The following is a 22,768-nucleotide window of genomic DNA, read 5'->3' on the forward strand; positions in this document are numbered from 1 at the left end:
AAGAAATAATCTCACTTTTGGCCTTTTCGGGTTTGATATTAGAGTACAAGTGAAACCTGTGTATGTTTAGGGTCTGCGTGAAGTTCGATTGTCAAGATATAAGACTTGTTATAAAATCATTTGAGATATAATATAGTTGAAGAAGCCGTTTTCGGAATCTTGAACCAAAGTAATATCATGATGATAAACTTTTTTTAAGTTCTTTTACCATCAACATTTTTACCTCTTATTATTTTACCTACACCAGGTCGATTTTTTTTTGTTTTTTGTTTTGAAACATTCTATTTTATTATCGATCGTTTTGCTTCTATAATTCCACAAAAATAAAAGGTAAATATCATGGTTTCAATAGAATTCAGCCCTCTTAAAATATATCATCCTATTAACAGTTATTATTTCTGTACTAATAAAGAATAATACAATTGCGCTAAGTACAACTAAGTAACGTGTCCTATAAACATGCAAATCAACAATGTATTATTATTGTAGATTAGTCACGAGGAGACAGGTCTGTAATCGTATTACAACCTGTATATACATATTGGGAATTATGTTCTACGTCATTATCTTCAAAATTATTAATAGTACCAAAGAAATTTGGTGGCTTTGGCTTAGGGAGACTAATTCCTCGACCATTAAGTGCAGCGACTATAGTGGTCATTCTCGGCCTTGCAATGGCATCTTCTTGAATACATAATAGACCAATATTGATGAGCTTAAATACGTCTTCTTCTGGGAAGTTATTGTTCAACGATGTATCTACCAAATCTAAGGTTTTATCCTCATTCCACAACCTCCATGCCTGTTCCACAACTGAGAAGTTATAATTCATTATTATGGACAGAGCATATGAACTTTGATCAACTTAAAAAACTTACACGGTGCAGTAGTGCCTCTTCAAGCTGAACACGTCCGAAAAATCGATTCCTCTGTCCACTTATGATCTCAAGTATTATGACTCCAAAACTATAAATATCGGATTTTACAGAATAATGACCCGTAATTGCATATTCTGGAGCCATATACCCACTGCAATTCATAATTAGAAAAATTATCGAGTTACCAAGATCTTTAGTTTGAAATAATAAAACATAACAAAGTTAATGTTCTAGATTTTTAATTGACTAATTTAGAGCTATTGAAACCCAACTATAGAAAAGACAGTGATTATGACAAAGATAATGTTGTAACTTGTTGAAGTCTAGAGATCTTACTATGTTCCGACAATTCTTTTAGTGTCCCCTTGAGTTTGATCGACTCCAAAAAGCTTTGCGAGGCCAAAATCTGATATCTTAGGATTCATATCTTCATCTAGTAATATATTACTTGATTTTAAATCTCGATGAATAACCTTAAGCGGGGAGTCCTCATGAAGATATAATAGCCCTCTCGCGACACCAATTATAATCTTGGATCTTGTTCGCCAACCTAAACACGATTTTTTGGAGTTATCTGTAACACCACCATACAAACTACTAATAAGGTGTTGATGAAAAAAGGAAGAGATATAATTTGTAATATGGACTTCAATCATTGATTGAGATATATACCAAATAAAATTTTGTCCAAACTAGAATTGTGAAGAAACTCATAAACAAGTAATTTTTCTTCCAATGCTACGCAATATCCCAAGAGCTTGACCAAGTTATTGTGTCGGAGTTTTGCCACTAAAACAACTTCAGTTTTAAACTCACCAACTCCTTGTCCTGAGTTTTTCGAAAGCCTTTTGACAGCTATTTCTTCTCCATTCTCGAGTAATCCCTGATAAATAGAAACCCCATAACATATTGCAAGGAGAAAATGAAACATTAAATCTTAAGAGGTAATAATAGGCTAACCTTTCTGTTGGCAACCAAAGAAAAAGATACAAAATTTTGGGACAAGATTATCATTAGTTAAATGATATGTACGATGTTACCTTGTAGACTTCCCCAAACCCGCCTTCTCCAAGTTTGTTATCTATGGCAAAGTTGTTCGTTGCTGTTCGAATTGTGTGTAGATCAAATTGTAAGGAGTCAAGAACAGCTTTTTTGATCTCAGACACTTCCGCTGACTGGATTTGTAGAAAAAAGAATAAAAAAAGTAAGCTTTTTAATGATTGAAATAAGGCCATTGCTACTTTGATATAGATTTCTTTGTACTTACAAGTTTAAGATGTTTTAATGGCCTTCCTTTTGCGCATACAAGTCCAAACTCCATACAACAACAAAATTGATATTGCAGCTGTTATCGGCAGAGCAATTAAGAGAGAAGTATGTTTCGCCTTAGAATCACCTATATGTTTCATATAACGTTATCATGGACTCATGGGAAGTGATTGCTAAGAGCATTATTTGAAATTGTAAAGCTCTATATAATGGCAAATTACATAATAATGTTCATGTTACACATTGTTTACCTTTTCTTCATTGAGATGTTAGATTGCACAACTATTTAATGGCTTTAATTTTGTTAAAAATTCAACAAATTATTCAGTAAAGCAATGCAATAACAATAGACAACTCTATATGACGTGGATATGTAGATACTTGTGTAGTGGAGGACCTACATTGTGAAAACAATCACACAAGTTATTCATTCTTGATAGTGATAAACTCTATCACTTTCTCTTTCATTCCATTTTTCTAAATGATTCTTACATTCTTCCTTAGCTACATAAATATACTATTGATGCTCTGATTACAGACAACAGACCAAACCATTCCTAGGATGACAGGTGTCCTGGAATCCTTCATGGATCAAACAAAATAACGGTTGTAATACAGCACACCAATGAGCATCAGACAACAGAATTAGCTACAGACAAAAACCATTAATATCAGTACTATAGTATTACATCAGCAGTACTAATACTTGGTGACAAAGCTAACTTAATTAGTAGTAGCAGAAGAATGTAATTGAGACCACTTTGGGCCATGGGTCTCAACACTCCCCCTCAAGATGAAAGTGAGGAGACTAATTGAAGTGTGTGAACTCCCAGCTTGAACAATAGTTGCCTATGCTGCTCAGTAGTCAGGATTTTAGTTAGGACATCAGCAACCTGCTCAGTAGTAGGAACATAGGTAGGATTAACTTGTCCTTCAGCAACCTTATCTCTAATAAAGTGACAGTCAATCTCAACATATTTTGTTTTGTCATGATGCACAGGGTTTGCTGCAATAGCCAGTGCAGCCTGGTTGTCACAGAGAATGGGAGTAGAGCCAAGGTTTTTAATCCCTAGTTCCTTGAGTAATCCTTTAACCCACATGACTTCACAAATGGCCATAGCCATAGATCTGTATTCAGCTTCTGCTGTTGATCTAGCCACCACAGTTTGTTTTTTAGACTTCCAGGCAATAGGAGACTTTCCAAGTAGGATACAGAAGCCTGAAGTAGATTTCATTGTATTTGGGCATCCTGCCCAGTCACTGTCACAAAAAGCTTTAAGCTGAGCTCCAGAATTAGAAGCAAGAAGTATACCTTGATCCTGTGATCCAGCTAGGTATCTTAACACCCTTTTTGCAGCATGGAAGTGAACAGAAGTAGGACTGTGCATGAATTGGCTTAAAACATGCACAGTGTAAGCAATATCTGGCCTAGTAAGAGTTAGGTAGATGAGCTTCCCAATTAATCTTTGATAGATCTCAGGATGTGGGAGAAGAGTGCTAGCAGTAGATAGAAGCTTAACATGAGTATCCATAGGGAACTTGAGTGTCCTGCAACCATTCATAGCATACTGGTCTAGAAGATCCCTGATATACTTTTTCTGAGACAAGAAGATCCCCTGATCAGTTCTATCAACCTCTATTCCCAGGAAATAGCTCAAGTTTCCCAGGTCTTTCATTTTGAACTCCTTGTGAAGAAAGCTTTTAGCTTGAGAGATAGCCTTCATGTCATTACCTGTTAGGATCAGATTATCAACATAGGCTAGGATTGCCACAAATGATGATTCATTGACCCTAGTGAATAATGAGTAATCATTTCTTGATTGAGTGAAGCCATTCTTCATTAATACTAATCTCAACTTAGCAAACCACTGCCTTGGTGCTTGCTTTAATCCATACAGTGATTTAAGCAATCTGCACACCTTATTTGCAGGTGGTTTTCTTTCATTCTTCTCTTGAGATGCAACATCAAAACCTGAACCCTTCTCCTTCATAGCCTGGTGGATACTTCATGTAAACAACTTCATCCAACTCCCCATGGAGGAAGGCATTCTTTACATCCATTTGATGTATATGCCAACCCTCCATGGTAGCTACAGCAAGAAGAGCCCTCACTGTAGTCAACTTTGCTACAGGAGCAAAAGTTTCAGCATAGTCTATGCCATACTTTTGCCTATTTCCAAGGATTACTAACCTAGACTTATGTCTAGTAGTGTTCCTTTGAGGATCATACTTAGTGGTGTATAGCCACTTACAACCAATGGCAACTTTTCCAGGTGGAAGATCAGTGATCTCCCATGTGTGATTACTCTCAAGAGCTTCTAGCTCTTCATTCATAGCCACTAGCCAGTGTGAATGTTTAATAGCTTCTTTGAAATGTCTTGGATCCTGAGTGGTACTTACAGTGCCCATCATACAAGTGAACTGAGATGAGACTTGAGTTGTTCCAACTCTTTGAACATGATTAGCACTGATGTGATAATCTTGATGCCATACTGGTGTCTTAGAAGTCCTGCTAGACTTTCTAATAGAGAGATCTGGAGCAGTAATTGCATCTTCAATTTCTTCTTCTTCAGTTTCTTCTCTTGCTTCTTCTCTAGTTTATTCTTCATCAATTGTTCTGTTCTTCAGAATGTTGTTATGTAGTTGAGTGAGGTGTACTTGAGTGAAATATGTGATAAGGGTATACAGATTCATATAATCTGACATATCTAAATACAAATGATGCCCCTGTTAGCAAATGATGAAGTCTATACCCCTTCTGAGTGTGAGAGTATCCTAGAAAGATACATGGTACTCCTCTTGCTTGAAACTTATCTTTTCTTCTTTCTAGATTGTATGCAAATGCCAGACCCCCAAATGATCTAATTTGTCAGTAGTCTGGCTTCTTTCCATGAAGAACTTCATAGGGAGTTTTACCCTTCAGAATATCACTAGGAACCCTGTTGATAATAAAGGTAGCTGTAAGAACACAATCTCCCCAGAAATGGAGAGGTAAACCAGCATGAAACCTCAGTGATCTTGCCATCTCAAGTATGTTTCTATGTTTTCTTTCAGCTCTCCCATTTTGCTGGGGTCTATCAGTGCAGGATGTTTGATGAACAATCCCCATTTCACCAAAAAAACTTCTTATTACATTTTGCATCATCAAGCTCAAGAGCATTATCTGATCTTAGTATTTTGATTCCTTTGCCAAATTGAGTTTGTATCATTACAGCAAAATTCCTGATAGCAGCAAATGCATCAGACTTAAGTTTTAGAAGATGAACCCAAGTAACTCTTGAGTAATCATCAACTAGGGTAAGAAAATACCTGAATTTCCCTCTGTAATTGACCTTGTAAGGCCCCCAGGTATCAATCACTAGTACAGAAAAGGTAATTTGCGTCGGATGTGAGGCGCCTATTTGCGTCGCACATGGGTCCGACGGCAAAGGCCTCGACGCAGATGACCCAGACATGATCTGCGTCGTATGCTGAGCGACGCAAATGGTTGAGCTATTTGCGTCGCACCTGTATACGGTGCGACGCAGATGGCTCTCCACAACCCCAAATAATAAGGTAATTTGCGTCGCACATAGCAGTATGTGCGACGCAAATCAAGCATCTGCGTCGCACATAAAGCAATGTGCGACGCAAATCAAGCCAAAAAGTGGGCAAATCAAGCCAAAAAATAGGCAAATCAGGCCAAAAAGTAGGAGCCAGCACTCAATATTTTGCACTTACTTAAAATCGCAATAATTCATTTTTTTTCTCTCAAACTCACAGTTCCATATTCCCAATTTAAAATTGCAATAATTTTACATTGATATGTAAATATTATATACAAACACATCTTTTGCATTAATATGTAAATATTAGATACAAACAAATGTATAAAATATATATACAATATATACAAAACAAATTACATTGTAAATATGTAAAAGAATTTGTAAACTAAATGTAAACAAATTACATTACAAATGTAAAAATAAAACTAAAACAAGGATGAGCCGCTGTCGGTTTTCGACGAAGAAGACTTCGAGAAGAACAAATTACACAGATCTGCAAATGAAAATAAGAAATTCAGAGAATTAAAAAGAAAATCCCATACTATGATAAATGCCAATAAAAGTAAAAAATCAGATATAAAAAATAAAAAAAAAAGTCGCAGATATGAGAACCAAAAACGAATAAATTAGATCTAAAAAATTAATGTTAAAAATTAGATCTAAATTTCAAATGCATGAACTAGAAAATTAATTTCCTCTCAAAAAAAAAACTAGAAAATTAACGCCAAAAACGAATAAACGCCAAAAATTAGATCTAAAAAATTAACGCTAAAAATAAGATCTAAAATTAAAAACGAATAAACGCCAAAAAGAAAACAGAAAATTAGATCTAAAAAATGAAAAAAATGAAAAAACGAAATGTAGATCTGAAAACCTGAGATGCACGAAGAAGTCGCAGGAGATTATACTCGAAGATCTTCAATTTTCGTTGCGATTATACCATATTTTCGCCGGAGATCTAACTCGAAAATGAAAAATCAGATTGTTTGTTGCGTTTATACATAATTTTCGCCGGAGATCTTGAAAACGAGGTTTTTTTTGTTGCGATTATACCTATTTTTCGCCGGAGACAGACGTGTTTGAGAGAACCGGTGAGAGAATAAGAGAGGCCGGTGAGGGAGAGTCGTGTTTTTGAGGGTGAGAGAGAGAGAGACGGGTTTGAGGGTGAGAGAAAGAGGGGGTTTGAGTGTTTGAGAGAGACAGACGTGTTTGAGGGTTTGAGAGAGAGTGAGATAGAGAGTTTCTGAGAATGAGAATTGAAGAGAGAGAGTGAGATAGAGAGTTTCTGAGAATGAGAATTGAAGAGAGAGAGTTTCTGAGAATCAGAATTGAAGAGAGAGGCGCTGAGAATGAAAATTGAAGAGAGAGTGTGAGGCGCGCTGAGAATGAAAATTGAAGAGAGAGAGTGTGAGGCGCGCTAGGGTTTATGGAATAAAAAGGGTAGTAGTGGGACTCGTGGTTTATGTGCGTCGCACATTAAATAGGTGCGATGCAAATTAGCTATTTTGCAACGTACTTAAAAGACATGCGACGCAGATAGTTGAGACGATTTGCGTCGCATAGACACGGAAACGACGCACATTTGGCTTTTGCAACGCATGTAAAGAAGGTGCGACGCAAATGGGCCATGTTGTGCGTCGCACTCCTCCCACGTGCGACGCAAATCCCAACTGTGCGTCGTTTCCGCGTCTATGCGACGCAAATCAGGGGACGCAAATCGTCTATTTTGTACTAGTGAATGTGAACAAGTGCAAACTTCTCTGTTGCTCTTGAGTCACTCTTGTGGAAGGGCAGCTTTGTGAACTTAGCTAAGGGACAAGCTAAGCACACATCTGTTCCAGTTCCCTTCACACCAATCTCTTCTATCATCATCAACTTCTTCATGGGTGTGTGACCCATTCTATGATGCCATAATGTCTCCTTGCTAAGCTTAGCAACATTTCTAATAACACTAGGAACTTCTCTACAGCTGCTTGCAGTCATAACATTCTTATTACAACTGCTAATCTTTTTCATGTATGTACTACTAGTGCATTGTTCCCTAATTCTTCTCAAAGTTTTACTCACTGGTTCATCTAACATGTAATACAATCCATTTTCACCCTTTCCTACTCCTTTTACTTCTCCTGTGACTTCATCAACTACCATACAAAATGTTTTATAAAACATCACCTTATAATTTCCATCTTCACACATCTTTTGAACAGATAGCAAATTATGTTTAAACGTTGGAATGTACATCACATTGTTAAGTTTAACATTGTTTTTCAACACTATATGTCCAGTGTGTGAGATTCTGGAAGTCTCACCAGTTGGTAAATTAATCAAAGCATTTTTCTTACATTATGTGAGATCAGTGAGTATATCAGGAGTCCGAGTCATATGATCTGAGGCTCCTGTATCTATGATCCATGCATCATTCTTCCCTACATCAGCAAAAGTAATAGGACACCATACCTGCATAGCTTATATCCATCTCATCATCTGTGTCTCCTGCTTTAGATGGTGTAGGTAACAGCTTGAGAAGTTGTTCAAGTTGTTGGGCAGTTATAGTGCTTCCCTGACCACTTGATGCTCCCTCATTAAGGTTAAGATGAACATTAGCAGCTACCTTCTGATCTTTATTCCTTCCCTTGCTCCATTTTTGCTGATTGTAGTTCATCTTACCTTTTCCCTTGTATTGAGACTGAGTCTAGTTTTGTCCTTGTTTCTTTCCTTTTCCTGGAAAACCAATTAAAAACCAGCATTTTTCAGCAATGTGTCCTGGTTTTGCACACACACTACATTGCAGGCTTTTTTGGTTCATTACTCCCCCAGTTCCCTTGCTGTACATAGCTATAGAATCTGGTTCTTCCTTCACTTGACCTAGAACCTCTCTCTGAGCTTCTTCTTGTTCTATATAGCTGCATGCTATTTCTACTGTGGGAAGAGGGCTCATCATCAGCATTTGGCTCCTCTGTGGTCCATAGATCTCATCTAGACCATTTAAGAATTGAAACAGCTTTGTTTCTTCTTGTTGTTGTTGTATAGCTTCTATGAACTCAGTCACTTCTGTTGTGACTGTGGTAATAGCAGGTAGAGCAGTGAGAGATTCCAGTTCTTCCCACACACTTCTCATGGAAGTGTAATATTCACTCACTTGCTTTCCATCTTGTTTTGTTTCATACAAGTCCTTGTTTAGCTTGTATTTTCTAGTTCCATTAGTGAGAGCAAACCTTTGCTCCAACTGCCTCCATATTTGACAAGCATTGCTCACAAACATAATGGATTTCTTTATAGGTTCAGACACAGAACCAAGGATCCATGAGATTATCATGTTGTTACAAGTATCCCATGCTTCAGCCTTCACTCCTGTGCCATTCTCTCTTTTAACCTGTCCTGTAACAAAGCCTAGCTTTCTCTTTGATGCCAGAGTTATTTCCATGGTACGCTTCCAGGATCTATAATTTGATGATCCTTGAAGTTTTTCCACAGTCATGAAATTATTTCCATCTGAAGGATGGAGATAAAGAGGACTGGTTGTTTCAATAGTAGTCATCTTCCCTTTCTTAGCTATTTTGAAAAACTGGTTTTAACAAAGTTTGGATTTTTAGTGAAATGAAAGATAGTTAGTGAATGATTTTGATTTGAGTAGCCGTAGCTCTGATACCATGAAAACAATCACACAAGTTATTCATTCTTGATAGTGATAAACTCTATCACTTTCTCTTTCATTCCATTTTTCTAAATGATTCTTACATTCTTCCTTAGCTACGTAAATATACTGCTGATGCTCTGATTACAAACAACAGACAAACCATTCCTAGGATGACAGGTGTCCTGAAATCCTTCTTGGATCAGACAAAATAACGGCTGTAATACAGCACACCAATGAGCATCAGACAACAGAATTAGCTACAGACAAAAACCATGGATATCAGTACTATAGTATTATCAGCAGTACTAATACTTGGTGACAAAGCTAACTTAATTAGTAGTAGCAGAAGAATGTAATTGAGACCACTTTGGGCCATGGGTCTCAACACATTGAAGCAAGTGGTATCACAATATCTACTTTTACCTTGTATTTTTTTTTCATCCCTTAAACTATCTAAAAGATTATGTGGATGGTTGATTTTTTGCATCCTCGAATGACTAGTCCTAGAAGGCCCATTTTGTGGGTCCTCCATTGCATTTGAGTAGGTCTTTTATATATAGCATGGTATTGATAACCATCTTAGAGATGAATATGTGAATTTGGATACTGTATGTCACACCAAGAAAGAAAGATTGCAATTTTCAATCAGAAATGCTATTAAATCTATTACGCTTCGGGAATTATTGTCGAATCCAGCAAACATACAAGATATAATGTATGTAGAATGGGTGCATAGTGCGTAAATGAGTAGGGCTTGGATAAAACTTTGTAATGTGAAGGACGCTGATAGGATCTCAGATTACAAAGTACTCTAACTAAAATTCATGCCACTTGGATGACTAGCAAGACTTTTAAAATATACTAGACCTCTCTACCTCTCATCAATTTGTGATGTTCGGGTATGGAATAATTGATTATTTTTAACTTGTTTAGAATGACAAGTTGAAATAAAATAAGGTTCTCTATAATTGTTTTCTTACGTAACTTTTATATAATAGAGATAGATTTATCCACATGTACGTATTAAAATTACGTTAACTATTTTTTCGTTTGTTAATTTTATGCAAAAAGAAAAACTTTTATGCATACTCCTCGAAATACGCCCTAAACAACCTATTGTAATTTTTAAATAACTTTTTTCATTCCATTAGATCATTATAGGGTCTTAATGAGCCTGGCCTGTTCTCGAACACTTCGGGATTGCCTCGGTCAAAGCTCAACTCGAATTTAGACTCGGCTCGAGACTTTATCGAGCAGAACTGAGCTAGGAAAAGCTCGGTTCGAAAGTTCGTGAACAGCTTGGATTATACTTTTATATAGAAAAAAAATATTTTAGATATATACATAAATATATTAACCTAGATATCACACAATAATAAGTTAATATTAGTTTCATGGTCGAAAAGAAAAACCTATAAATCTCAAATATTAAAAAAGGTAAAACGAAGAGAACATGTAAAAACTAGGGGTTGATAAAGAGTGAAGCCTGTTCGTGAATATTTCGAGCTCGAATCGTTTAAATTTGGTCAAAGCTAGGCTCGAACAAAGTTCGACTCGTTATGCTTCAAGATCGGCTCGATCTTGAATAAACTTAAACGAATACAGGCTGAGCATACCACAGTTCGGGCTCGGCTCGACCGAAAGCAGCCCTATAAATAACAAAGGAAGTACTATTCTATTATAGAACGTACAGTGCACATTCCATATAAACTAGTATGGATTAAAAAAAAATTGATTTTTCACCAAGTACCCCTGAGTTTTACGAATATTCACCGGGTACCCTCGGAATTTCCAGAATGCACAAAATGGCCCTGAGGTTTTGAAAAATACATGACTTGACCCTCCCATTAAGTTTCCGTCAATCCTGTTAATCCTAAAGGCAAAATTCTCAACTGACGACCTAAAATCCCCTCCTCAACCTCCCATCCAGCCACCACCACCCTGAAAACCTCCCCCTTCCCCCAAAAACCTCCCCCTTCTCTTCCTCACCGTTGAAAACCTCCCCCTCCCCTTTTCTAATCCCCGAAAACCTCCTACTCTCCTTCCTCGGCCATGAAAACCTCCTCCCCTCCCCTTCCCTAGCCCCAAAAACCTCCCATATCCCCTTCCTTAGCCCCGAAAATCACCCCCTCCTTTCCTCCATTACAAGCTGGGGGAAGGAGAGGGGGGGAGGTTTTCGAGCCTTGGAAGGGAAGGGGTTATAGGGCTGGGGAAGGGGGGGAGGTCTTCGAAGTGGTGGTGGCTGGTATAGTGGCATGACGATGGTTGGGGTGGCTAGTAGGTGAGGAAGGGCGGGGATTTAATTAACTAAGGTTAATGAGGTTTAATTTGAGGTAATTAGAGTTAATTAGAATTAATTAGTATATTAATTAGGTTAGTTAGGGATTTATTTAGCCTTAATGACTAACAGAGTTGACGACCGTTAGTCATTAAGGGTGTTATGATGATTTATCAAAATCTCAAGGGCACCTTGTGCATTTTGGAAACTTGAAAACTGCAAAAGTAATCGGGAAATATTCGTAAAACTCGAGGTTCCCGGTGAAAAATCCATTTACAAAATACAAATAAAACCGTTCAAAAATGAGCGGACTGTTATAAAAGAAAAATGTTGTGGTATATTAAAATAAAAACTTACTTGTTGAAGGTGCGGTAGCGGGCTTGTTTGGCAGATCAAGTATGGGTGGTGAAGGTGATCTTGGTGATGGCGATGTTGAAGGTGATATTGATGGTGCTGCCGACGATGGTGCTGATGTCATAGGTTCAGAAACTACACTGTATGTAATTTTTTTAAAATTTATTTAAAACTAACTTTCCCATAGTATAACTGTATTTTGACATAAATTGTATTAGTGAATTTAAAATTAAACATACTCATAATGATAATTATGTTTATATTGACACCGATAATCATATATAAATCAATCCGTCAAAATAAAAAGATAATCCTAAATCAAAATTACGAAAGGGGAAGCAAGGCCAAAGGGACCATACTCACCTTTTAGTGCTATAACTAGTTATTAGGCCCGGGCTATGCCCCAGTTAAGAAAAATTTCATTTATTAATATTGTACTTTGATATAATAGCACTAAATACAACTTGGTCTAGTGGTTAAAACTTTAGTTCATGAACTTGAGGTCGCGGGATCAAAACCTATACTATGCAATTTCTAATTTTTTTTATTGTACACGGATTACATGAACTAAAACTCCCTAGGGAGAGCGCCACGTGGCACCGTTTCTGGTTTACGCACGCCTTTTAATATATTAGTATAGACTATTTTTTTTTAGCCCGGGCGGCAATGCCTCGGGTCAGTTACAATAAAAAATAATATGTTATTATTTTTAAATCTCATAATTTATTTTTCCACTTTTCGTTTTTTTTTCCATTAAGAAATTGAAAAATTCACGTCACAACGCGATAAGTAGAATTTTTTTTTGAAAATTCTGAGTTTGAAAACAACACCTTAAAAGGAATTGTGGTAAGAGAATATGACATCAATATTCTATTATAAGTTACGTAATAAAAGTGTAGAGATGTATATACTTGTTTAAGTTTTTTTAGTTAATTATAATTATTAGAAAACTTTATCATATTTTAATTGAAACATTAGACAAAAAAATCATAGTATATTGATGGTTATAATCTTACTTTTCATTACAAAGGTCACATGTCCGATATCTTGCACTTACACTTTTTTTAAAAGTGAATAGTACACATACACATAAAACATTTGCATTAGAAATTTAAGTATAGTGCCACGTGGCGCATATGCTTTTTTCGCACGCCTTTTAATATATTTGTATAGATTGTGTTTTGAAATATTTAAATTACTCAAAAACTATAAACCAATCAATGCACTTCATTTCTTAGAAGTAAATATTTTAGTACTTATATTATTTCTCTTTTATTCTTGACTATCACTACTTCATTGTACTATATCACTTTAACTAATAGATAAAGATACTTATAATGATTTAAACGATATACGAATTTGTCTCAATGTATCCAGATCACAGCTCTAACTGATTTTTACTAATAATTGAAAATAAAATATAATAGTTGTTAAAGTTGTGCATTTGTATCGTGAAATTCAAAGTGACAACAAATTAGGAGGAAGAGGAAAAATGTTTAGGAATCTCACTATATAAAGCAACACATGGAGGATCAAATAAAGAAAAAAGGAAAAATAATAAGGAAAGTTAACTACCTGCTTTTATTAATTAAAAAGTAACAAGATAACTATATCTCCATCTCCATTATATGTGAAGAATTCTATATATTTTCACACGCATCGCGTGCATATAAGACTAGTAATAATATATAACCAAACCTACATCTAAGTAAAAAATGACCAATGTTTATACTAGTATTGATCCCTGTTTGGGTAAAACGGACAAACAAATAATAGATTACTAGACTTCAAGTTTGTTTTCTTCACCTTAAAATAATAAGTATCAAGAAAAATAAGCTCACATACGCTAGGTAAATTAGCTCTAATAAGTTCCAATGAAGAAAGTATATATTATCGATCAATTGCTTGTCTTGAAAATTGTATTAATTGAAGTTGAAGATGAAAAAAATAAGCAACTATTCAGATGGTTAGTATTAAGGCCTAAACTTGCATTACTTTCGTCTGGAAGAAATTAACATAAACAATACTGCTATATCGTTAGCCGATCGACTTATGATGTGGGGCCTTGTAGAGTTGTAGGCTACTACTTAACAACTGTCTGTCTCTCACTCTCTTTTCTTATCTCTTTTATAGCCAAAGAGAACAATAGTGTCCCTCTTGAAATTTACTTAAAAGCCCCTCTTGTAATACCCCTATTTTAAAGTGTATTTTATTAAGTGCTAAGTATGATTACTAGCCTTATTATATAATAATATTTCTCGAGTGTATTTAAAAGAAATTGAGTTTGACCATGCAATTAGTGAATAGCTAATATTCTTTATTTAGTTAATCGTATTGTAATATTTTAGTGGAATTACTATTAATGTAAACTCTTAATAGTAGTATATAACTTATATTTTGAAAAGGAAAATAGATGTTTTCTTTTAGATATATATATGTATAAGGAGAGAAGTTTAAGATAATTTGACCCATTTCTTTTGCACTTGTCGGTTTGTTTGGATGAAATAAATCCAAACCCATCTCATTTCCTTTCTTTTTCTACCGTGTCCTCTGCTTCTCTCACCGCTATTCTCGCACTTCTTTCTCATCTGTCTCTCCGGCGCCGTCGCTGCTGTCCAAGGGTGTCGGTTGCCATTTTTCTCTTTCCTCTGCTTCATTTAAAATATGGTGAGTTGATGTCATTGCTGTGTTGTTCTGCTGTTGCTATTGCTGGTTGTTGTTAATGGCGGTTCATCGCCGGAAATGGCAGCCACATGCTGCTCCTTTTGTGTATGTATTCTGGTGCTCCTATTTCATTCTTTCTACTATTTAGTATATTAGTGAAGGTACAAAGTTATATATCTTTACTTCAGGTTTTATTTTCTTTAAATTGGTAAGCACAAATTCAGATTTATTATTGTCGGATTACACTAGAAAATTCAGTTCTAAATTTTACAATGGGATTGAAAAATTAGTTGTGATAAGGATTTGTAGAATTTAAAGATTGGTTTTTTCCTCTATATTTAATCGATTGAAAGTTAAGATATATGATGATTCTCTTTTAGTTGGTTTATCAAATCTGATGTGTAGAAGTAGTTAAATCAGGTTCTTAGTTTAATATAGGATGTGAGCTGAATTTTATTGGATTTAATTGTTTGTGATTGAATTTGAATGGTTTTTGATTTGAAGGTTGTGAGCATGAATTGATTGAGTAGAATAGTTATTTTGGATTGATAAGATGAGGATTAAACTTGTTAGTGTGAGTTGGGATGGCTTGAGGTTTGATTGAATGGAAGGTTTGTATCTTAATGCAATGTAGAACAATAAAGTGTTGTAATTCGTAGAAATCACAGGTCAGTTTTGTAATTCATGTTTTTCAACAGTTTCCGGACGTTTTTCGCAAAAATACTATTTCACAAAAGTTGTTCATATCGAAATTCTACTCAAGTTAGGCTCAAGAAACGCTTGATTCGGAGTTCGAAGGAGGAAGTTATGCTCATATTAAGTTTCTGCTCAAATTTCATATTTTATATAGTTGATTTAAAAACTTTACGTTTTCATATATTTGTTTCATAATGAACTTTTGAGTTACCATATGTACATATGATTCTTTAATGTTGATTTTATATAAAGTAAGATGATTTTGATTAATTTGGTAAGGGTTTTAGTTAGACGGTTTTAGTTAGACGTTAGAACATGAAAGTCATTTATATGATAAAAGAACATGATATGTTTGTTTGATGTTTTATGTGAATTTAGGAAAGGTTGATTGCTTTGTGAACTAAAGTTAGTTGTATCCAAGTCCTTTATTGCTTACGAAGTACACATATTTATATTGTAGCTTTCAGTTTCACTGAAGAGTCGTTTAGACCGAGATAGTTGTTTAACTGTGATTCGAAAAGGTAAGGTTTCATATTCAGAACTTTTATAGTTTACATTATAAGTCCAAAGAGGTACGATTTCTTACTTAAACGTTTTGTAAGGTTAAACGGTAAGATTTCTTATTAAGACGTTTATAGTTACGAGAAGAGTTTTATAAAAGTTTTAAACTCATTTTGATTGAGTTTCTTTTAAAAGATGGGAGTTTAGTTTTAAAAGTATCTTTTATAGATTACAAAAAGAGTCTTAAAAGGGTTTTTTTTTATCAAATCTTTGTTGAGATTGGTTTGAATGGGAGGATGCTCCTCCAAAGATAGAAAGTTTGGTTTTCGAACCGCAAATGAAGGAAAGATTATAGAAAGATATTTCGAATAGTTTTTATGTTTGCAAAGTTATTGGATTGCCTATGTGGTATCTCTAAGAATAGTTTTGTGTTTTCAAAGTTGTGGGGATTACCTTAAGTGGTATCTCAAGGAATTGGAACTTTGTCGGGTTCGTCTCGACTTTACAGATACAGAATAGTTGGGGGGTACGTTGATCAGTACCTCGGACTTAGATCTTCTGCTGCGGTTCGGCCGTATGTAGGGTGTGCACACTAGGGGTCTTTGTCTATAGTTATCCGGAGGGCCTAGCTCGCCCAAAGGAAAAGAAAGTTCGTTCCATTCCTTAGGTTTATGATTTTTTCTTCGTGAAAGAAAAAGAAAAAGAAAGGATTTGATTTAAAGAAGGAAATAGAAAGGATTTGATTTAGAAATAGAAAAGAAAGGATTTGTTTTGGAAAAGAAAGAAAGAAATGATTTTATAAAGTTTGTTATTTTATTTATAGGTTCTGAAAGAAAAAATGATTTGTAGGATATGATTAATGTTATCCTACCTGCATATATGTTTGGCTTTTTTGTATGAAATCTTGCTCAGCCAGTTTGGCTGATACTATATGCCTGATATATGCAGGTACATGAAGGTAATGTATAAAGAAGGTTCGATGTTGGAAGTTTGTTGTATGCTTTATACTATTTGTATCGCGACGAGGGCGATCAACTTTGTAATATTATAATTAATAGTTAATTTGTAATTAAATTAAAAAGGTTTGAGTTTGTAAAGTCTAGACTTATTTGGGTTGCTGGATTTTGAGGATACAGGATTATGAATTGGACGCGAGTCCTAAATTAAGTTTTAGGCAGTCCATATTACAAATGGAACTTTGCCGAATTTTCTGTAGGATTTTAATAATATATCTAGTTGTTTAAATATTTGAGAATCACTTAATATAGTTTATTAGAGTTAGAGGTTCTAATATATTCATTGGACTCTAAAAGTTTTAGTAAGTTAAGCGTTTTTGAGGTCCACACTCGTGGTTAGTGTGATGGTAATGGCCTGGATTATGATTTCCGCTGTGTTTAGTTCCTAATTAGGTTGGTTATAGATTCGGGTTGTTACACCTCTGACCACTTAATCAACCTCAATTCCATGCATAAACTTGTTAAAACAAAAATATCAATCAAATCTAATTGGAATCCAATCAATTCATATAAGATTCAATCATATAAACTTGCCAGAGCTTCATGACATCCTCAAAGACGGAACTATAAAATTTGCCGATTCTTTACCATTAATCAGGTACACAGTTCGTTATTGAAAATAAAATTATGTGTGTTGTTTTATGTTCAGTAAATCTTAAAAATATGTACTATGTTCAAGTAAAATTAAACTCAAATTACAATAGCTCTTACGAATATATGTTTTATTACATTTTTTCCAAAAAAAAAGTTAACTTAATAACTTAAATTACAGTTTATTTAAAATTTAATTCGAATATAGTTGAAATTCAAATTAAAATTACATCATAAATGGTCAGAAAAAATGAAATTTTGTCAAAAGTGACTTCAATATTCATGCCCTAGATATAAAAAAAATTGAGACAAAATATGAAAACTCGAAATGTTTTTGTGCCCATATATTAAAAAGATATTGAGAAAAAAAATACTTAAACTCATATATTAAAATCAAAAAATAAAATTTTGAATATAACTTTAATATTCGTGCCCAAATATTTTAAAAAATTGAGACATAATATTAGAACTCAAATTTGGCGGAAATAAAAAAAATTAAACCCATTTATTAAAATCAAAAAATTGTGCCCATAATCGAATTTCAAAATAATCTGCAGAAATTTTATAATAAAGGGAAAATAATAGTTAAACTTCATTTTGACGTACGCAACGGATATCCGCATTCCAAATGAAATATGAGGGGAAATGAGTCCTATTCTCTCCCACTTTTTGTACTTTTATATATGTCATTTAATATTGAAATAAATTTCTTATTTTAAAATAAATATATAAGAGAAAAAATAATTAAGATCTAAGATCAACCAATAATTATGATCGAGTGGCACAGATGATATAAATAAGTGGAACAGAACATTTATTTTTTCATGGAAAGTACTAACAATATGGAGTATGAAAGAAGAAGCCACAGAAGTCAAGCGGATGCACCTGGCAAGGCTAGGTGACGGGCAGAAGGTGATAATATACGATGTCTGAATTCCCGAACAAGTGAAGGTAGAGGTGGCATCATCAAGCGCATAACTGTAAGCTCGTGGGCAAGCCTTCTTGAAGATAAGTGACCCAAGTGAGAAGCTATCACGTTTACAATCGTCCGAAGTCGAACAACAAGACTCGTTCGTATGAAATACGTTACACGGGCTATTACAACCAATTATGCTTTGATTCCTGTCCATCACTTTGAGTTCATCGGGGCAACCTCCATGAATATTGAAGACGCAGCCAGTCACGGCGCAACCACTCCTGCTTCCGTCTTGTGGAGCCACCGCTACAGGGAGGTTATAACCATCGACAACGCTAGTGTCATAGAAGTCGGGCGCGTTTCCGGAATTACCCGTGCTGAATTCAATCAAAGTCACGGGATGCTGATAAGATGCACCCATACAGTCCATCTTTCCCGAGCCACAATCACCAGTCTGGCAGGAGAAATTTTTTGTCAAGCTGTCAGTTTTGCAAAATGTCCGCCCCCAAAGCCGACCCCTCCAACTTGTTTGTATGTTAATGGTCCTTGATTCGCCCCTGTTCAACGCAAATCCCTTCGTGATACTAGTGTTCAAGCTAGCGCCGTTGGTGGTGTCAATTACAGGCCACACCGTGTTGTCGCACTTGTTTTCTAAAGTGATTATAGTTGCGTCTCCTGAAAATTAGTTTTAGCCACATTAACGAAATAATAAGACAAACAAGAAATATTTATAGTTTAAAGAAGTTACAAAAATACGTAAATGCAATGCACAGACGTTAAAAAGTCATAGACGATTTATGCAGTACACGGGATCATAAACTAATTTACTGTTTTAGAGGAGTACCTGGATAGAGCTGAATCTGCAACATAAGAGTGAGGACAGATATAAGTGAAGAATACATGGCCATATGGTAGCTTCAGATTAATATTGACATTAATTTAGAAACGAAGATCTAGGATAAGGGACGATCTACACTCCCAAATAATGTTTACAAGTGTAGTCGGTTTGACAGCTTTGAAACCGAGTCATATTGTTTCTCTAGTCTACAATGTAGTCTGAATGGTACAAATTAAACCGTGTAAAAATACATCCTAGCGACTAGCGAGGAAAATTCCCCAACTTCTTTGAAAACTTTGGTGAAGGAGTAATTGGTTATTACTCCAAGGTTAAAGGAAGAAGCGTTGATCTCAAGGATTCATGAACTTGTATATTGATGATGATATTATATGATTTACAACTTAACTCTATCAGTAGTAAAATGAGTAATATATATACAAGAGTAAAAGAAAACCTAGAAAAGGAAAGAAAGAGAAACGGACCAAAGAGCCCAAAGCCCAACATTAAGGAATAAATACAAGCAGTAGAGATGGGCTTTCAAACACTAGGAAATATAATCCTTTACCCCCCCGCAAGCTGGAATGGGGGATGAAAATCAACCATGCCGAGCTTGGACATGAGAGTGCGAAACTGAGACGACGGGAGGACCTTGGTAAAAATATCCGCTATTTGAGACCGAGTCGGGAGATAAGTTAACTGTAGCAGGCCTTCAAGGACTTTTTCACGAGTGAAGTGACAGTCGATGTCGATATGTTTGGTGCGCTCGTGAAATACCGGGTTTTTGCCGATATGGATGGCTGATTGATTGTCACAGTGGAGAGTGACGGGAGTGAGATTGGAGAGACCCAATTCTGTCAAGAGTCGAACGACCCATGCGACTTCGGCAGCGGCATGGGCCATGGCACGGTACTCAGCCTCAGACGATGATTTGGAAATGGTTCCCTGTTTCTTAGACTTCCAACTGATGGGTGAGCCACCGAGAAGCAAGACATAGCCGGTGAGAGATTTACGGGTGTCGGGGCAACTACCCCAATCGGAGTCAGAGTATGCTTGAAGGGTGAGGTTAGGAAGAGCTCGTAGGAGGATGCCCTGCCCATGAGTGCGGTGTATGTAAGAGAGAACATGGTGGAGAGCTTTAAGGTGTTCTGTGCGAGGTTGTTGCATGAATTGGCTAAGGGTCTGGACGGCGAAAGAGATGTCAGGACGGGTGTGAGTTAGAAAGTTAAGTTTGCCAATGAGGCTACGGTAGGTTGTAGCATCGGGAAGGAGAGTTCCATCATCTTTGCTTAATTTGAGGTTGAGAGGAAGGGGAGTAGTGGCAGGTTTGTAGGTAGAAAAACCACTGTCGGCTAAGAGCTCTTGGTGAATTTGTGTTGGGTGAGAGAGATACCGTCGGGAAGGTAAGCAAGTTCAAAACCCAAAAAACAACGGGCTTGACCGAGATCTTTGATGCTGAAGTGAGTGGCTAAGAAAATTTTGATGGCTTGGATAGAGAGGGGATTGTTGCCAGTGACAAGGAGGTCGTCAACATATATGGTGATAATGGTGATGTCGGAGCCGGCACGTTGAAGAAACATAGAGTAATCATTCTTTGATTGGGAGAAGCCATGGGAGAGAAGGGCATGAGTAAGTTTAGCGAACCATTGGCGACTCGCCTGTTTTAAGCCGTAGATGGACTTTTTGAGTTTGCAAACATGATTAAGAGGATTAGGGAAGCCCTCGGGAGCTTTCATGTAGACCTCTTCATGGAGGTCACCGTGAAGAAACGCGTTGTTGACGTCCAATTGGTGAAGGGGCCATGAGCGAGCAGCAGCTATGGCAATAAGACAGCGGATGGTGGTCATTTTGACCACGGGGGAAAATTTTTCATCAAAATCCACCCCGGGAATCTGTGAAAAACCGCGAGCAACGAGTCGGGCTTTATACCGATCAATGGTACCATCATTGCGGTATTTGATCTTGTAAACCCAACGGCTTCCGATGGCTTTCTTGCCGGAAGGGAGAGCGACAAGATCCCAAGTACCATTGTGAATGAGAGCATTAAGTTCATGTTGCATTGCAGCTTTCCATTCAGGATGATGAGAGGCCTCCGAAAAACACCTGGGTTCATGGTTAGCAGAAACAGATGAAACCAATGCATGAAAACTATTAGGCAACGCAGAGTATTGGACAAGGTGGCACCAGTGACCGGTGAGGAGAGATGTGGGAAGAGTAGTATCATAATCTTGGAGATATGTAGGGCGAGTGTGGATGCGGGTAGAGCGACGAAGATTGGTGTCATCAAGAGGAGGATGTGAAGGAGGCGAATTGATGATGGGAGGAGAGAGAGATGGAGTGGGAGGTGGAAGTGGTGTTGAACCGGTGGCAGGAGGATCCAAGACAGTAGGGTGATTAAGAGTGGAGTCGGGGGATGGTGTGTCAAAAGGAGTGGAGGACGGTATGTAAATGGGGTCCAAGGGAGAAAAGGAAGAGGAAGTTGTAGGCGGAGAGGGGTGCGGAAGGTGGAAAGGAAAAATATTCTCGTGAAAGGTAACGTCACGACTGGTGAAAAGGGCCCCAGAGTCAAGATCCAAAACTTTATAGCCTTTTTGTCCATTGGGGTACCCCATAAAAACGCAAGGCGTGGCCCGTGGTGTAAATTTATTTCGGTCCTTTTTGAGAGTGGACACAAAGCAAAGGCACCCAAAGGAGCGTAAGTGGGAGTAGTCGGGTTGTTTAGTGAGAAAGACTTCGAAAGGAGTTTTGTGTTTGAGGCTTTTGAGAGGGAATCGGTTAATGAGATAGGTAGCGGTGAGAATACATTCACCCCAAAATTTAATAGGAAGGTTGGATTGAAATTGAAGTGCTCTAGCGGTTTCCAAAAGGTGACGATGTTTTCGCTCAACAACTCCATTTTGTTGAGGGGTGTCACGAATGCTAGTTTGGTGTTCTATTCCATTGGCACGATAAAATTCTTTGGCATATCCTTCACATAGTTCCAAAGCATTATCGGTTCTAATGGTTTTAATGGTGGTGTTGAAGTGAGTTTGAGCGTAGGCCATGATGGATTTGATGATGGAGAGAGCATTGGTTTTGGACTGCATTAAGTGTGTCCAAGTGCATCGAGAGTAATCGTCGACGATGGTGAGGAAGTATTTGTGGTTGGCATGAGTAGGGTATTTGTAGGGCCCCCAAGTGTCTATATGGATAAGCTCAAAAGGGGAATGTGTTTTGATGGAGCTGATGGGAAATGGTTTGCGAGTTTGACGGGCCTGAGGACATACACGACATACATGAGTATTGGGCCTGCCACGTGGCATGCAAGGTATAAAATTTAATTTATCAAAAGGCAAATGGCCCAACCGTAAATGCCACATGAAAATATCAGTTTTGTCATTGATAGGAACGTGGGAAACATTACAAAAAGATTGCTCAGTCAAAAAGTCTGTAATTACAGAGGGAGAAACAACAGCACTACAATTTTGTTTTATGCTACTTTCTGAAAAAGGTAAAACTAAGCTATTTGCAGCAAGAGTGGTATTATGGACTTCATCTTCTTTCTCCAAAAATGTGTCAACAAAATATAGCCCATTCTTGTGTTTA

The 22,768-nt window shown here is 36.6% G+C and overlaps 1 protein-coding gene and 1 long non-coding RNA gene across 3 annotated transcripts; one reads left to right on the plus strand and one right to left on the minus strand.

Moving 5' to 3' along the window:
• Nucleotides 1-324: 324 nt before the first annotated feature.
• Nucleotides 325-19,472, minus strand: LOC104901115 (cysteine-rich receptor-like protein kinase 6). The gene is made up of 8 exons (XM_048634940.2): nucleotides 19,193-19,472; nucleotides 18,318-19,023; nucleotides 11,968-12,104; nucleotides 1,919-2,049; nucleotides 1,551-1,761; nucleotides 1,215-1,452; nucleotides 879-1,029; nucleotides 325-802 (listed from the first exon to the last, which is right to left on the minus strand). Exons 1-8 carry the CDS (start codon nucleotides 19,254-19,256, stop codon nucleotides 491-493), a joined length of 1,950 nt encoding a protein of 649 aa, XP_048490897.1. The 5' UTR covers nucleotides 19,257-19,472; the 3' UTR covers nucleotides 325-490.
• On the plus strand, nucleotides 13,734-17,083 carry LOC104901114 (uncharacterized). Of its 2 annotated transcripts, XR_007269041.2 has the most exons (3): nucleotides 13,801-14,733; nucleotides 15,785-15,845; nucleotides 16,774-17,083. It is a non-coding gene; the product is annotated as an uncharacterized LOC104901114 (long non-coding RNA). The 2 variants fall into 2 exon arrangements; XR_791155.4 differs by lacking the exon at nucleotides 15,785-15,845 and having other exon boundaries at nucleotides 13,734-14,733.
• Nucleotides 19,473-22,768: the final 3,296 nt, after the last annotated feature.

The sequence above is a fragment of the Beta vulgaris genome, chromosome 8 (genome assembly GCF_026745355.1).
Source record: "Beta vulgaris subsp. vulgaris cultivar EL10 chromosome 8, EL10.2, whole genome shotgun sequence".
Taxonomy (NCBI): Eukaryota; Viridiplantae; Streptophyta; class Magnoliopsida; order Caryophyllales; family Amaranthaceae; genus Beta; species Beta vulgaris.

What these genes read in the sequence shown, in the direction of transcription:
- LOC104901115 (XM_048634940.2), bottom strand. Translation starts at nt 19,256, where the DNA reads ATGGCCATGTATTCTTCACTTATATCTGTCCTCACTCTTATGTTGCAG. An exon ending in GGTTTGGGGAAGTCTACAAG is followed by an intron (nt 1,762 to 1,918) that starts GTAACATCGTAC and finishes TCTATTTATCAG; the next exon opens with GGATTACTCGAGAATGGAGA. An exon ending in AAAAGAATTGTCGGAACATA is followed by an intron (nt 1,030 to 1,214) that starts GTAAGATCTCTA and finishes TATGAATTGCAG; the next exon opens with TGGGTATATGGCTCCAGAAT.